Source organism: Ovis canadensis, chromosome 8 (assembly GCF_042477335.2).
Source record: "Ovis canadensis isolate MfBH-ARS-UI-01 breed Bighorn chromosome 8, ARS-UI_OviCan_v2, whole genome shotgun sequence".
Classification (NCBI taxonomy): Eukaryota; Metazoa; Chordata; class Mammalia; order Artiodactyla; family Bovidae; genus Ovis; species Ovis canadensis.
This window is the reverse complement of record NC_091252.1, coordinates 59,297,013-59,312,518: the sequence shown is the minus strand read 5'-3', so window position 1 is coordinate 59,312,518 and position 15,506 is coordinate 59,297,013. Positions and strand designations below refer to the sequence as shown.

Below are 15,506 nucleotides of genomic sequence, written 5' to 3'. Positions count from 1 at the left end.
ATTCAGAGGGACAATGGATCACATTTTAAAGGTAAGTTAATATAAGAGTTTGCCCAGGAATATAATATACAATGGATCTTTCATATTCCTTATTATCCTCAAGCTCCTGGTTGGGTTGAAAGAATAAATGGTTTGCTTAAACAGCAATTAATTGATAATTAATTAATAAGAGAGGGCTCTTATAAAAACTGGAGAACTAACTTTAAATACTTCCCTCAATATTTTAAATAATAGACCTATTAGAGAATCAGAAACTCCTTTGATGAGAAAAATTATTCCAAATTTACAGATTCATAAAACCGACTTCTATCCTGAAACAACTGAGTTCGGGGAAATTAGCCCAGGAGCACTAGCTCTTTTCCAAGCTACTCCTGAGACTACTGGATTGGATTTATGCTCTTTATCTGAACAGAGACTTACGAAAAGATTGATATGTGCTATTTCAACTGGTATTGGAATCAAAATGCCTCCCAGGCACTTTGGGTTAATTAAGGAATGCTCCTATTAAGCGTTAAAAGGCATCTGTGTCCATGCAGTAGTTACAGACTACCAAGGAGAATTCCAAATAATTTTACAAAATTAAGGAAAGGATGAAAGGATGATCTATTTATTAATAAACATGATAGAACTGCCTGACTTCTGATTTTCCCATGTGTAAGTGGTAAGTACAAAATGAGAAGAACCTCCCACCTTACTAACAGAGATGACGGAGGGTTTGGGAACACAAATGAAATACATGCAACTAGAGCTAAAGTCTGGGTAAAGCAACCTGACAGTCCTCCCATATTTGCTGACGTGGTTGCACAGGAGAAGGATAACACCATATTAACTGATGATCCCCGGACAAGAAGAATGGCAATATGTGCTGTTAACACATATTGCTATGCTCATGAACAGACTATTCTTGGAAGCCTGACTGTAATATGGATTGTCATTCATACATACCTCAACCTTCAAGGATATCCTATGATTAAAAGAAAAATATGAAGAAAACTATTGAGGAAGCTTCAGCTAGAGAAACATAAGCCAGACCTGAACTCCGGATAACTTCATGTGCCCAGCAAAAAAGGCCTTTTCTTTCTTAACTTTGACTTTCTATGTACAAAAGATTATACACAGCACTGGTAAGGATATAGCTCAAGTCTTAATCATTAACACTAAATGGATGCTTGCAACACTAAAGTCACATGAACTTTATGTATGACAAAGACTTTTAATAGTTGTTTAGTGACTCAGTAATATTTCAGCTGCTGTTGTGTAGTCGCTGAGTCATGTCCAACCCCGTGGACTGTAGCCTGCCAGGCTCTTCTGTCCATGGGATTTCCCAGGCAAGAATACTCAAGTGGGTTGCAATTTCCTCCTCCAGGGGATCTTTCTGATCCAGTGATCTTCCCCACCCAGGGACTGCCTGCATTGTTAGGAGGATTCTTTATCACTAAGCCACCAGGGAAATTCAACATTTCAGCTACACCAAACTAAATCCTAAACCGACATGTGTGATAGGACTGTTTGTTCTCTACAGCTGTTATATTATCTTGCTCAGAAGGATAAGGTCCAAGGACTTTTAATGTCTGCTAATGCATATGCTAAAGAATTTCTTGATGAGGGTGAAGGAGATGGGAAAAGCCGGCTGAAAACTAAATATTAAAAATACTAAGATCATGGCATCTGGCCCCATGACTACATGGCAAATAGAAAGGGAAAAGGTGGAAGCACTGCTTCTAGATGGAAGTCTTTGCCAAACACAAAGACTTGAACGCCATAATACAGCTTCTCACAGGTTAGAATTAGAGCCCATATTGTTCGTCTCTAGGTCCAAAATAAGAAGTGAATGAAGAGTGGGGATGAGCAAGAAAATGTGAATTCTCTAAATATATAGGAATACTTTAGCTAAGAAAACCAGGAAACTATTATGTGACTTAGCTGCACTGAGTCCATATATATGTACATGTGTAAATGTGTGTCTGTGTGTGTGATATGTCTGTGTGAATAATGTGTGTTTTCTAATGTATCTGCCTATATACACATATACTCATATATACATAATCATTTTTCCTTATAGATTCCCAATCCATGAAATAAGGATAATAACAGTATCCACCTCATACAGCTGTGAGATTTAAATGAAGCCCTTACCCTGTGCCAAGCACTACTCTATGCTTTACATGCACTAATTTTACTTGAAAATGAGGAAACTGAAACACAAAGAAATTGGGTAACGACCACAAAGCTGTAAGTGACAAACTAGAATTTAAACCCAGACGAACTGGCTTCTAAACCCAAGCTCTTTAAGTGCTCTGCCTGTGAATATTTAATGCTCTACAAATGTTAACTATGACTTTCAAAAATGTATATTAATAATGAAGATAAAAATTAAAAGTTTATAAGCTAAAATAAAAGATATAAAATGAAGACCCAAACTACACCAAGAACAGGGATAAGTAACAGGTATCAAAAACTAAGTGGTATGTTTACTATCCTGTAACAAGAAACTCGCATGTAATGGGCACCAGCATTGGCTGAATGTACTAACTGTTGTTCAGTCGCTAAGTCATGTCCAACTCTTTGCAACACCATGAACTGCAGCATGCCAGGCTTCCCTGTCCTTCACCATCTCTCAGAGCTTGCTCAAACTCATATCCATCGAGTCCGTGATGCCATCCAACCATCTCATCCTCTGTCACCCCCTTCTCTTCTTGCCCTCAATCTTACCCAGCATCAGGGTCTTTTCCAATCAGTCAGCTCTTCTCACTAGGTGGCCAAAGTATTGGAGCTTCAGCTTCAGCATCAGTCCTTCCAATGAATATTCAGGATTGATTTTCTTTAGGATTCACTGGTTTGATCTCCCTGCAGTCCAAGGGACTCTCAAGAGTCTTCTCCAACCACAGTTCAAAAGCATCAATTCTTCGGCACTCAGTCTTCCTTATGGTCCAACTCTCACTTCCATACATGACTACTGGAAAAACCATAGCTTTAACTATACGAACCTTTGGTGGCAAACTGATGGCTCTGCTTTTTAGTACACTGTCTAGGTTTTTCATAACTATTTTTCCAAGGAGCATTCAATAAAAACCATCACTTAAAAGAGTAACAATGGTAGGTGTTATGGGTTGTATTATGCCCCCTAAAAACATATTCAAGCCTTAACTCCCAGTACCTATGAGTATAACCTTATTTGAAAGAAGGTTATAGAGTCTTTGCAAATATAATCAAGATGAGGGCATACAGGGGAATTCCCTGGTAATTCAGTGGTTAGGAATCCAAGCTTCCAGTGCAGGTGATCATGAAAACTTCCCTGGTCATGAAACTAAGATCCTGTAAGTCACATGGTGTGGCCAAAAAGAAATTAATTAAATGAGGTCATACTGGATTAGGGTGTCCTTATAAGTGGGAAATTTGGACATGACAAACACAAGGAGGAGGCAGAGACAGCTAAAGGAGCTACAAGCCTAGGAATACTGAGGCCTGCTGGCCATCTCTGGCAGCTAGGAGAAAAGAATGGAAGAGATTCTCCTACAAGACTCCAGGAAGAGCCAACCTCTCCAACACCTTGCTATGGAATTTCTAGCCTCCAGAACTGTGAGAGGATATGTGTCTGCTGTTTTAAGTCACCGAGTTTCCGGTAATTTGTCAAAGTAGCCCTGTTGTTGGTGTGTCAGCCGCTCAGTCGTGTCTGACTCTTTGCAATCCCATGTACTGCAGCCCACCAGGTTCCTCTGTCCATGAAATTTTCCAGGCAAGAATACTGGTGTTGCTTGCCATTCCCTTCTCCAGGGGATCTTCCTGACCCAGGGATTGAACCCAGGTCTCCTAAATTGTAGGCAGGTTCTTTACCACTTGAGCCACCAGGGAAGCCCAGAAACTAATATAATCAGTGTGATGTCAGAATAACATAAAAAATTACAATGTTTTGTTTAGAAAAATAGTTCGGCACTTTTCTGTAAAACTAACCACGTGCTCAACAATCTTAGTCTTGGCTATTTGCTCCAGAAAAATAAAAACAACATTCACATAAATACCTGTACATAAACCTTCATAGCAACCTGATTCACAATACCCCACAATTGGAAACAACTCAAAATGGCTAAATGGTTACTTAACCATTCAGTGGGAGGAGAATGGTTAAACTCTGGCATAGCTATACAACTGAATACTATTCAGCAATAAATATGAGCACAACTTTCATCAATTCATGCAAAAACCTGGAGGACCTCAGCAGCATTATGCTTAGTGGAAGAAAGTGTATCCCGGGGGCTTCCCACGTGGCTCAGTGGTAAAGAATCCACCTGCCAACACAGAAGACATGGATTCGATCCCACATGCTGCAAGCAACTAAGCCCATGAGCAACAACTGAGCCTGTGCTTTAGAACCTAGCAACCACAACTGCTGAAGCCCACATGCCTAGAGCCACAACACGAGAAGCCACAGCAATGAGAGGCCTACATACCGCAACAAAGAGTAGCCTCCACTCCCTGCCACTAGAGAAGGCTTGAGTGCGGCAAGGAAGACCCAGCACAGCCAAAAATAAACTTAAAACAATTTTTTTAAGTGTATCCTGAAAGGTCACAAACTGTTTCATTCCATTTATATAACATTCACAAAATGACAAAACTACAGAGACAGAAAACAAGTTAGCAGGTCGAACGGCACAGAACTTTACACACATAAACACAAATGAATGCACATAAACACTGGTAAAAGACTTTTAGGTCTACAATCCAGTCAGTACTGTACCTATGTCAATTTCCTGCTTTTGATATTATACTACAATCACATAAGATGTCACCATTGGGAAAAACTGAGAGAAGGGTTCACAGACTCTATGTACAATTTTTGCAACTTGCTCTGAGTTAATTATTTCAAAGTAAAAAGTTTTATTTTAGAAAGCCACCTGAAAAACAAGAAAGGGATAAAGTATGTTAAATCAGTATCAAAAATGTTTTGCTTCTTACCTTCAGACTCTTCAGATAATTTGAAAGCATACTAGGATGGAATCGATTTTCTTCAGCAACTTGACTGTCATATCTTGGTCCTAACATTGTTTTCAGAGGTAAGAATCTTCCTAAATAACATAAAGATAGGTAATAATTTTCATTAACGAAAATGTTCTGGGTTAAAACTCTATAATTAGCAATTCTCAAAATCACCTTCTTACGATATTTTTAATGAAATTGTTCATAAAATACTCTCAACCTATACTATACTTTTAAAGGGCACTATATTTTATATTCAATATATCCAATATATATTCTAGAAATCGACAATCAATATAAGAGCAAAAGAAATTACCAGTAAATGGAATGTCCAGAAAGATGTCCAGAAAGTTCTAAACCACTATATTACAAAGTTACTGCCTTAAAACCTGTAAAGATATAGTACCAGAAAACTGATAATGAAAATCAATTCTTTGAAATTGCTATTACGCTTTTTTAATATAAAATTGGAACTTCTGATGCCGAGCAGGGCCCTGTGGGGCTCCTGGGCATGGAGGCCTTTTTGTCCCCCATTCCTTAAAGGCAAGACTCAGAGGCTCCATGATCAAGATGGTGATCAGAGGAGGAGCAGCAAGGAAACCACCTGAGGCAAGATTAAGGGGAGCAGAAAGGCTCATCAAGATCAGGAGACCATCTAGGACCCTGTACACACCCTAATCCTGTCAGCAACCCCACCCTTTTGAAACTTGAAGGAATGAAGACTGTTACTGCCTTGATAATTACCACATACCCCTGTCTGACTATCTAAGTTAAGTCGCTCAGTCGTGTTTGACTCTTTGCGACCCCCTGAACTGTAGCCCACCAGGCTTCTCCGTCCATGGGATTCTCCAGGCAAGAATACTGGAGTGGGTTGCCATTTCCTTCTCCAGGGGATCTTCCCGACCCAGGGATCATCTCCCGCATTGCAGGCAGACGCTTTAATCTCTGAGCCACCAGGGAAGGTTCTAACCTCTCCCTATTCAGGGAAGGGAGACACAGTTTTTGAGGCGCTAGCCTCCTAAGTTCCCCCACTGCCTGCCAAAATAATAAGGCCACTCTTTCCCTCTCCTCCATAACTCTGTCTCCATATTTCTGTTTGGCATTGGTGCACAGACAGCCAAGATTTTGGCAACACTTTCTCCATTTTACAGACCTTATCCTACATCCCAGAAGAAGAATCAGGGCGAGAAGCATACTAACCAAAACCACTCACCAAACAACTATCAGTGACTCTAATTTCAGCAAAACTAACTTTTTGGCCTTTTTTTTCTGAATCACCATGTAAACATAGGGGAAGTTATCTTATAAAATCAATTTTTAAATCATCTATTTTAGCTGATTTATATTATAAAATCACTAAGTATAAACATCTACCTAAAATCATACCTAAGCGAAGTCTTAACATGTGTCCATAGACTTTAGCCAAAACAAATAAAAAGATCATTTTCTTTTTCTATTTTTATTTTCCACAGAGAGTCAGATATGACTTAGCAACTGAACATTTTCTACAAAACCACTCAAGATCAACAGTAACCTCCATCACTCAGTTCTCAAAAACTGATCATTTTTAACTCAGAGGGAGTTCCTGAATGGCTTTCTTCACAAGGCTTCCAGGACACTGCATCCTCCCATTTCTCCCCTCTGCCTGGCCTCTCCTTCTCAGTCTCCTTTACTAGCTCCTCCTCATCGCCCTGGCCCCTCTGTTTTATCCTAGGGCTCGGTCTTTGTACCTCCTTTCTTTCTACACTCTCTACCTTGGTGTCTCATTTGGTCTCACAGGTTTAAAAGCCATCAAGGCACTAATGCCTCACAAACATGTAACTCTGTGCCGAACGTCTCCCTTAACTCTAGAATCAAACGTCAAATCACTGACCTGACTTACTAGTCTGCTGCTGTTAAGTCGCTTCAGTCATGTCCGACTCTGTGCGACCCAATAGATGGCAGCCCACCAGGCCCCCCGTCCCTGGGATTCTCCAGGCAAGAACACTGGAGGGGGTTGCCATTTCTTTCTCCAATGGGATGTCTAACAGGTGTCTCAGACTTGGTATCCAAATCTGAGCTCTCAATTTTCAAACTCCTCTTAAGGCCCTCCCCATCTCAGCAAATGTAATACCCTTTTTTTAACAGTTTAGGGCAAAAGCTGTGGCCTTATCCTTGATCCATCTCTTTTTGACACACCCCACATCCAATCCATCAGCAAATCCTATCAGATCTGTCTTCAAAATACATCCAGAATCTGACCACTTCTACCATCTCACCTAGATTATTATACTTCATTTAGTTTATTTACTATTTATTAAGTGCCTATTGGAGAAGGAAATGGCAACCCACTCCAGTATTCTTGCCTGGAGAATCCTATGGACAGAGGAGCCTGGTGGGCTATAGTCAACGGGGTCACAAAGAGTCGAACACGACTGAGCAATTTCACTTCACTTCACTTCAAGTACCTATTACGTAACAGGCATTATTCTAGATGCATGGAATATATTAGTGAAAAGAACTAAAAAAAACAGATAAAAAAATCCCTGCCCTCATGAAGCCTAATTTCTATTGACTAAACCACAAACAAGAAACATAATAAATAATAATAAGGTAAGTTAGAAGTTTCATCCCACTAAACCTCTCTTCTCCTTGTCATTTCAGAGATCTCATCCTATTTCTCGTGCATACCCTTAACTCTGTGCTCCTCCCCTACTGCTCAGCCACACTCTCCTGAGAAAAACCCAGACCTAACTGAACCCAACCACCTGATTTCTTTGGGCCTACCCCTATGCGGCTCGACTCCTAGAGAAAATCTCAGATGGGTGACAATATAAATAATCATCAATTTCAAAGGCAATCTTCTGTTTCACATCTTTTTCTCATTTTTAAAATATACTAAGCTCCTCTACCCCCTTTTTCAACTGATGGCTTCATGTTATACATTATTGAAAAGAAAAGGCAAAAAGAAGCAACTTCGTATGTTTAACACATACCAGACACTGTTTAAAACACTTTACACAGATTTATTAATTTACTCCTAACATCTGATGGACAGGGAGGCCTGGCGTGCTGCAGTCCATGGGGTCGCAAAGAATCAGACACAACTGAGAGACTGAAGTGAACTGAACATAAACATACATAATGTTATTATCCCCACTTTACAGATGAGGAAATCAAGGCAAGAGAAATTAAATAACTTGAAAACTGTCACACTTCTAGTAAATGAGAGAACAGTGATTCAAACCTAGGTGATCTGGACATGGAGTCCACAAATAAAACTGCTATTCAACAGCACCTCTCCACCACTGAAACTTGCCTCACCCTTATAGTTATAAACCTTTCTGTCCATTTTCTCGAGTCCATTTTCTCTTTCATCCTCTGTCCTTCCTCCCATTAATGGCAAATCCCTTCCCTTCTGCTCTGGATTCCTTTCCATTTTGCCTTCACAAGGACATCAACCTTTCCTCCCTTCCGTGTGGTTACCAACTTTTCTAGTATCTTACGTCTTAGCAGTATCTCATACATCTGACTCTTCCTTGCTTCTTGAAAAATTATCTTGGCTTTCATAACACTAGACTCATTTAGTTTGAGGAGCTGCTTGTCAGAGAAACTAGCATTCCTTATCCTGAATAATCAAATACCATGCTTTTAAATACTTTCTTTACACTAATGATCCTTAAATGTACATCTACAACTCGAACTTGTTTGAATTCCAAACCATATATCCAGCTGTGTACTCAATATCTCTACCTGTGCAGTCAGGATCTTAATACCTCTTCCAACTTGCCTTCCACTCCCTCCCCAAATAAGCCCTAATGGTCCCAATCATCCCACTGCATAAGCAGAAACCTAGGACTAAGTTTTGACTTTCTTGCTCTCATTCTAAATCCAACAATCCAAGTCCTGTCTATTTTCCCTCCTTGTTGTCATTGTTGTTTAGAGGCAGGTTGTGTCCTACTCTTCTGTGATCCCATGGATTGGGATCTTCCAAGCAAGAATACCGGGGTGGGCCACCATTTCCTTTCTCCAGGGGATCTTCCCAACCCAGGGATCAAACCCTCGTCTCCTGCATTGCAGGTTCATTCTTTTACTGCTGAGCAACTGGGGAAGTTCATCTTCCCCTTTAATTTTCTCCAATCAGCCTGTGCACACTCAGTTGCTTCCGTCGTGTCCAACTCTTTGCAACCCTATGGACCATAGCCCACCAGGCTCCTTTGTCCATGGGATTCTCCAGGCAAGAATACTGGAGTAGGTTGGATGACTCCTCCAGGGGATCTTTCCAACCCAGGGAATGAACCCGCATCTCCCGCAATGCAGGCAGATTCTGAGCCACCAAGGAAGCCCACTACTCCAACTCTACTTCTAAACCATCACCATTCTTTCACCCAGACTACCATGAAAGTTCCTAGTCTCCCCACTCTCATTCTTGTCTCTTTCATCAAACACAGAGCAATCAAAGTGAGCTTCTTTAAATTGAAGTCAAATCATCTCACCCCAGTGCTTAAGAAATGGCAATGGTTTGCCAGTGCAGTTTGGAAGTATATAAATATTAAAATCCCTTATCACACCCTAGCCTTTAGGACCTAGCTCAAACACTCCATCCTCATATCCACATCCTCATTTTAAGGCTGAGATCTCTCCATCATCATCCTATCCTAACAGAAACCTTTAAAATAAAAACAAAACAACAACAACAAAAAAAAAAAAAACCAACAATATATCTAGCATATTTTGGGGGGGGTCAGCCTGTGCAACTTGTGGGATCTTAGTTCCCTGACTAGAGATCAAAACCCAGCCCTCGGCAGTCAGATGAGGACCGCCAGAGAATTCCCTCTATCTAGCAAACTTCTATTTATTCAAGATAACTCACACACACTTCCTCTAGGAAGTGTGAACCCTTCCTGAACGCTTTCTTCCCTGAACCCTTTCTTCTTCCCTAACCTCAAACAAAGAATTGGGTTTATCACCTCTAGTATCCCATAATATTCTATAATAGAGTCATTACTGTACTTGTTATAACAAAACTTTGTTTAAAAATGATGGTTTACTACTTCCAAGAAACTACATGCTCTTTAAGGTGAGGGACTATATCTTAATCATCTCCCAAGTCCCAAAAACCAGCCCAAAGTATACACAAATACTTGCTAAGTAAAATGACTTTAAAGTCACCATTATTCTCATAAGACTATCATATTTATAGTCCCACAGTTAGTTCCCAGGAAGTTCTTTACACATAGTATATATAAACTGTTATGCTGAATAATCTGCCTTTAAGAAATGAGAAGCCAGTTTTCTTCAAAGTGTTCACCTAGAATCCATCACTCAGAGGAGAAAAAAAATAATTCTTCAGAAATAAAGCCTCAGAAGGAGAAAGGTACTATCTTCAGGAGCTCTCTCACTGGAAGTCTGGTTTAAGTAGAAAAATGAACTTCAGTGGGGAACAGATTACTTTTATAATTGGTACCATCTTCTTTCTGATTCAGAAAAATTAGGAACTTGTATAGTACTAATAAGAGTTGGTGATGGACAGGGAAGCCTGGAGTGCTACAGTCTATGGGGTCACAAAGAGTCAGACACGACTGACAGAACAAGTCATCCTAATGTTTACAATGAGAAAATTTAGCGGTCATAACATATTTTCCTAAATGTGCAAAATATCAAAGAAATTATACAACAAGCATGAATTCCTTTTCTAATGACAAAAAAAATAAGAGAAAGAAAACAGGAGGTAGAAATTGAGAATATGAATGATTCCTTATTTTTCTCTAAAGCTTGCAATAATATAGCTAGCATTTCTTGTTCTACTGCTAAAAAACACTGCCAACCTTGCGTTATCTAAAATACACAATGTGTCATGAACACTTCTAGGACACAGAATTTTAAGGTAAATTCAGAGAGATTTATCAAGAATTTTATGTTGTCTTCCTTACTTTTTAACAAGGGTCACAAGCCAAAGCACACCTGATTACCAGTAAAGATCCAGCTGGTTGTCAGGAGGCCTGGGGTTCTGTCCAGGGCCCACAACTGCTCAAATGAGGTGAGTTTAGTGACTCAGGGAGCACAATAATTAAAAGTCTAGCTTTTGGGGGTCAAAATACTCCAATACAATAACAAGGAAAACTTTTTTATTTCTGACCCTTATCTCCTGGAGAGGGAAAAAGAAAAGAAAAGCACACAACTCTGTTTCTTAGAGTGGTATAAAGCTGTCTGGGGCTTAGCACTTCACCGGCTGCTGTCCACCCCCAGTCCGTACATACATGTGTCCCTTTATCTACCATGAAGTCAGTATCCTGATATTTGTCATCGCCATGAGCAGAATACATTAAAATTCTGACTTTTAAGCTGTTTTTCTAATTCCAAATAAAAAATAATTCTCTTTTGACAAGATCTTCTTTATGATTTTGTTTTTCTCACAAATAAATGTAGCAGGTAACTCTAATAATAAAGCATCCAGGAAACATGCGCCAAGTTAAAAAAGAAGTCAGACATCTAAGTTCAGAGGTTTCTTCATAACTCTATAGAGGGGGAAATGTATAAGTTAGAGATAACAAGGGAAAAAAGTCAAAATGTCTGAAGAGTAAGACCTATAAAGAAAAATGTAAAGAACTGTAATCAATTCATCTAAAGAAAGTACAATGACTATCAACTACAAGTGAAAATGCCTATAAAAATGGTTAGAACATAAAGAAAATTATTTCATTTTTGTTAAGGAAAAACATTACCTCACCCTAAGACTTATTTAGATTATCTTTCAATAAGACTTATTTATATGGTTTTACTGACTGAAGATTTAATACAAAATGTGAAGAAAAGCTGACAAACCAGAAGAATCAGAAAACATGAATTAAAAAATGACTACGGAATCTTCTCTTTCAACAATTTAAAATAACTAGGCAGACATACTAAAGATGTGTATATAATTAGCAAGCATGCATAGTTCACTACAATATCCTTTAATTTTGTTTCAAAACATCTTCTAGAAAAAGCATTAGGTTGAAGTTAGTTAAAATTTAAAACTTTAATTCTTCAAAAGAAAGTGTTAAGAGAATGAAAAGGCAAGCCACAAACTGGAGAAAAGACTTGAAAAGCATATGAAGTTCCAATACTTTGGCCATCTGATGCAAGGAGCCAACTCACTGGAAAAGACCCTGATGCTGGGAAAGACTGAGAGCAAGAGGAGAAGGGCTAACAGAGGATGAGATGGTTGGATGGTATCACTGACTCAGTGGATGTGAGTTTGAGCAAACTCCAGGAGATAATGAAGGACAGGGAAGCCTGGCGTGCTGCAGTTCAAGGGGTTGCTAAGAGTTGGACATGACTTAGCAACTGAACAACAAAAAAGGACTTGTATTTACAACATATAAAGAACAATAACAACTCACAAATAAAACAACCCAATTTTAAAAATTAGCAAACGAACTTCCCTGGTGACCCAGTGGCTTAGACTCAAAGTTCCCAATGCAGGGGTCCTAGGTTGGATCCCTAGCCAGGGAACTAAATCCTACATTCTGCAACTAAGAGTTTGCATACCACAGCTAAAGATTCCACATGCCCCATCTTATGATCTCCAGTGTCACACAAAGATCGTAGATCCCAAGTGCTACAACTAAGACCCTGCACAGCCAAATAAATAAAAATAAATATTTTTAAAATCAGCAAAAGATTTGGACATTTTGCAAAAGAAGATATGTGAACTGCCAAGAAGCACATGAAAAGATGCTCAACATCAAACCACAATAAGACAGTACTAAGCCCCTATTGGGGCTACCCTAAGAGCTCAGTTGGTAAAGAATGGGTAATATTAAAAAGACTGACCAAATTAAGTGTTAGGATATGGAGCAAAGAAGAATCCTCATACAGATAGGCAGGAATGCAAAATGTTAGGACTTTGAAAAGAGTTTGGCAGTTTTTTGAAAGGTTAAATGTACACCTACTGTATGATCCATCCCTCTCCTAAAGATTTACACAGGGGAAAAGAAAACATATGCCCATACAAAGAACTGCACAGGAATGTTCATAGTAAGTTAGTATGCAACAGCCAGAAACTGAAAACCCAAAGGACCATCAATGAATGAATGAATAAACAAATCTAATTTAAACTGGTGTAGCTGTAACAATAGACTACTACTTGGCAGTAATAAGGGATGAGTTAATGACACACACAAGCACACATATAAATCTCAAAATAATAATGCTGAGTGAAAGATGCCAGAGATAGTCCCCGAAAGAGAGTATGTTTCCATTTATTTTAAAAATTATACAAAACGCAAACTAAATCTATAGTGACAGAGAGCAGATCACCGGTTGCCTGCAGAGAGAGGGATTATCAAGGGCTGGAGGAAACCTGAAGAGGTGATGATTATGTTCACTATCCTGTGTTTCATTCTTGTGTTTCATAGGGGGTATGCGGGAGTCAAAATTTATCCAACTGTACACTTTAAATTTAAAGTCTGTTGGGTCAAACTCAAAGATGAAAAAGTCCTCAAAAGTCATTCTTAAAAAAACAAAGACAAGATTTTTTAAAACTAAGCAAAACAAAAACCTCCAGTCTCGGTGTGGATCAATTTCACCACTGGGAACTGCCCTTCCTCCTCTTAAGCCCTCCTTCATCTCAAGACCCACACCCTTCCGAGAACCCTGAAAGGTTTACAAAACTCTTGACTAAGCTTCAAAGTACTGCCCCTCGAGTTCTTGTGTCCTCAGTTCCTGCCACACAGAAACCGCCTATCTACCTTCCTGTTCGCAACATTTAGCCTTACTGAAGAATGACAAGTGCCCCTATTCCCTCCAGTCCAGGTTCCCAAATATTCATCCACGAAGCTTCATCGGACCAAGCGCATCTCGGTCCTGAAACACCACTACCGAAAGCTGCACCTCCTCAGCCCACCCCCGGACCCGCCCGTGCGCGGGGACTCGAACACCCCAGTCCCGGTTACCTGCCACCGGCTGGCCGCGCCGCGGACAGTTTAGCCACCGCGGCGGGATCTTGTTGTGAGCCATGTCTTGGGGCCGCGCACAGTCGCCCCTCCACCAACGCTCGGCCTAGCGGCCGCCTCCTCGCGGTCCGCTCTGAACCGGAGGTCTGAGGTACCCGAATCCCGGACGGCGTCCGAACCCTAGCCGCTCGGACGCGGTAATGTCAGCGGCGGCGCGCCACTTCCATTCAGGCTCAACTCTAGACGAGCCCACAATGCACCGCCACTTCCGCCCCCAAAGGCCCCACCCACTTCTTTCCGAGGTCAGAGGTGAAAAAGAGAAGCTGGCGGAGGGATGGGAAGGAGTTAAGGCCAAGGCGAATGGAAGGGGCGGGTCTTCCCTCGCCCCGCCCCGCCCAGATCTCGGAGGGCTCTGTGGGCGGCTTTGCACAGGCTCGGCTGCTATAGTGGGAGAAGGCACCCTGCTCCGATACTCTTGCCTGGAAAATCTCATGGACGGAGGAGCCTGGTAGGCTGCAGTCCATGGGGTCGCTAAGAGTCAGACACGACCGAGCGACTTCACTTTCACTTTTCACTTTCATGCATTGGAGAAGGAAATGGCAACCCACTCCAGTGTTCTTGCCTGGAGAATCCCAGGGACGGAGGAGCCTGGTGGGCTGCCGTCTACGGGGTCGCACAGAGTCGGACACGACTGATGTGACTTAGCAGCAGCAGCAGCTGCTGCCATAGTACGAGATACCGCAGAATTACCGTTCTTTACATTTCTGTCTCGACAGCCGATGGAAACCCTGGAGAATGAAACCAAGCCTCTTTCCAGGCGTAGAGTGGTCCGCAGATTTCGTTAAGGCATCTATCTGTTTTACTGACGAAAGGGGCTTTCCCGCTGCCGTCATACCCCAAGAGCCTGATCGCCCATTTTTCGGCCAAGTTTGGCGTTTCGGCAGGATCTGGATTTGATTGGGAATTTGAAAAGTTCTTCCTGACTTGGATTAGCGGAACAAGCTTTAGAGAAAATCTAAGGGCGAGAGATTGGAGCACCAGAAATGAGGGATTTCTCTTTGGGGATGTGTTTCTAGGGATCCATGAAGCATCTGAAATTAACCCCAAACCGTGCTTTATGAGTTTTGTTTCTACATTTCTGGAGCAGTTTTATAGTGTATTTGGGAGTCTGAAAGTTACCAACTAATGTGTGTAATTAGCAAACGCAGGAATTGCTCAGTGGAGTACCGCTACGCGGCAGTGTTCTCAATTTGGCTTACCAAATTGGAAGCATCTTCCAATTCCAGGCGATTGGGAGCTCATTTTATAAACTGTCCTGTAATAAGACTTTCTATAGCTACCAGACTAATTTAGTTAAAGTATTAAATATAAAGCTGGATGCCGGCAAGTTAATTATAGTGTTAACAGGTTGGTTTTAAATATCAGTGCTGTATTTGAACTGCAAGAGAATGCGGTTTGGGACAGGGCAGGGAATGCGTGTTAACGCAGTGGTCCTCAACCTTTTTGACCAATTTCATGAGAGACAGTTTTTCCACGAACCAGGCTGGGGAGAGGGGGTTGGTTTCAGGATGATTCAAGCACATTTCATTCATTGTGCACTTTTATTTCTATTAT

The 15,506-nt window shown here is 40.8% G+C and overlaps 1 protein-coding gene across 1 annotated transcript in view; it reads right to left on the bottom strand.

Moving 5' to 3' along the window:
- The window catches only part of RNGTT (RNA guanylyltransferase and 5'-phosphatase), a 237,060-nt gene extending 222,874 nt beyond the window's left edge, over positions 1-14,186 (bottom strand). The window contains exons 1-2 of the mRNA XM_069598310.1: positions 13,893-14,186; positions 4,954-5,063 (exon numbers count right to left, since the gene is read on the bottom strand). Coding sequence (XP_069454411.1) covers positions 4,954-5,063; positions 13,893-13,956 — 174 coding nt within the window. The 5' untranslated portion in view covers positions 13,957-14,186. The remainder of the gene's footprint in view (positions 1-4,953; positions 5,064-13,892) is intronic.
- Between the last annotated feature and the right edge of the window lie 1,320 nt (positions 14,187-15,506).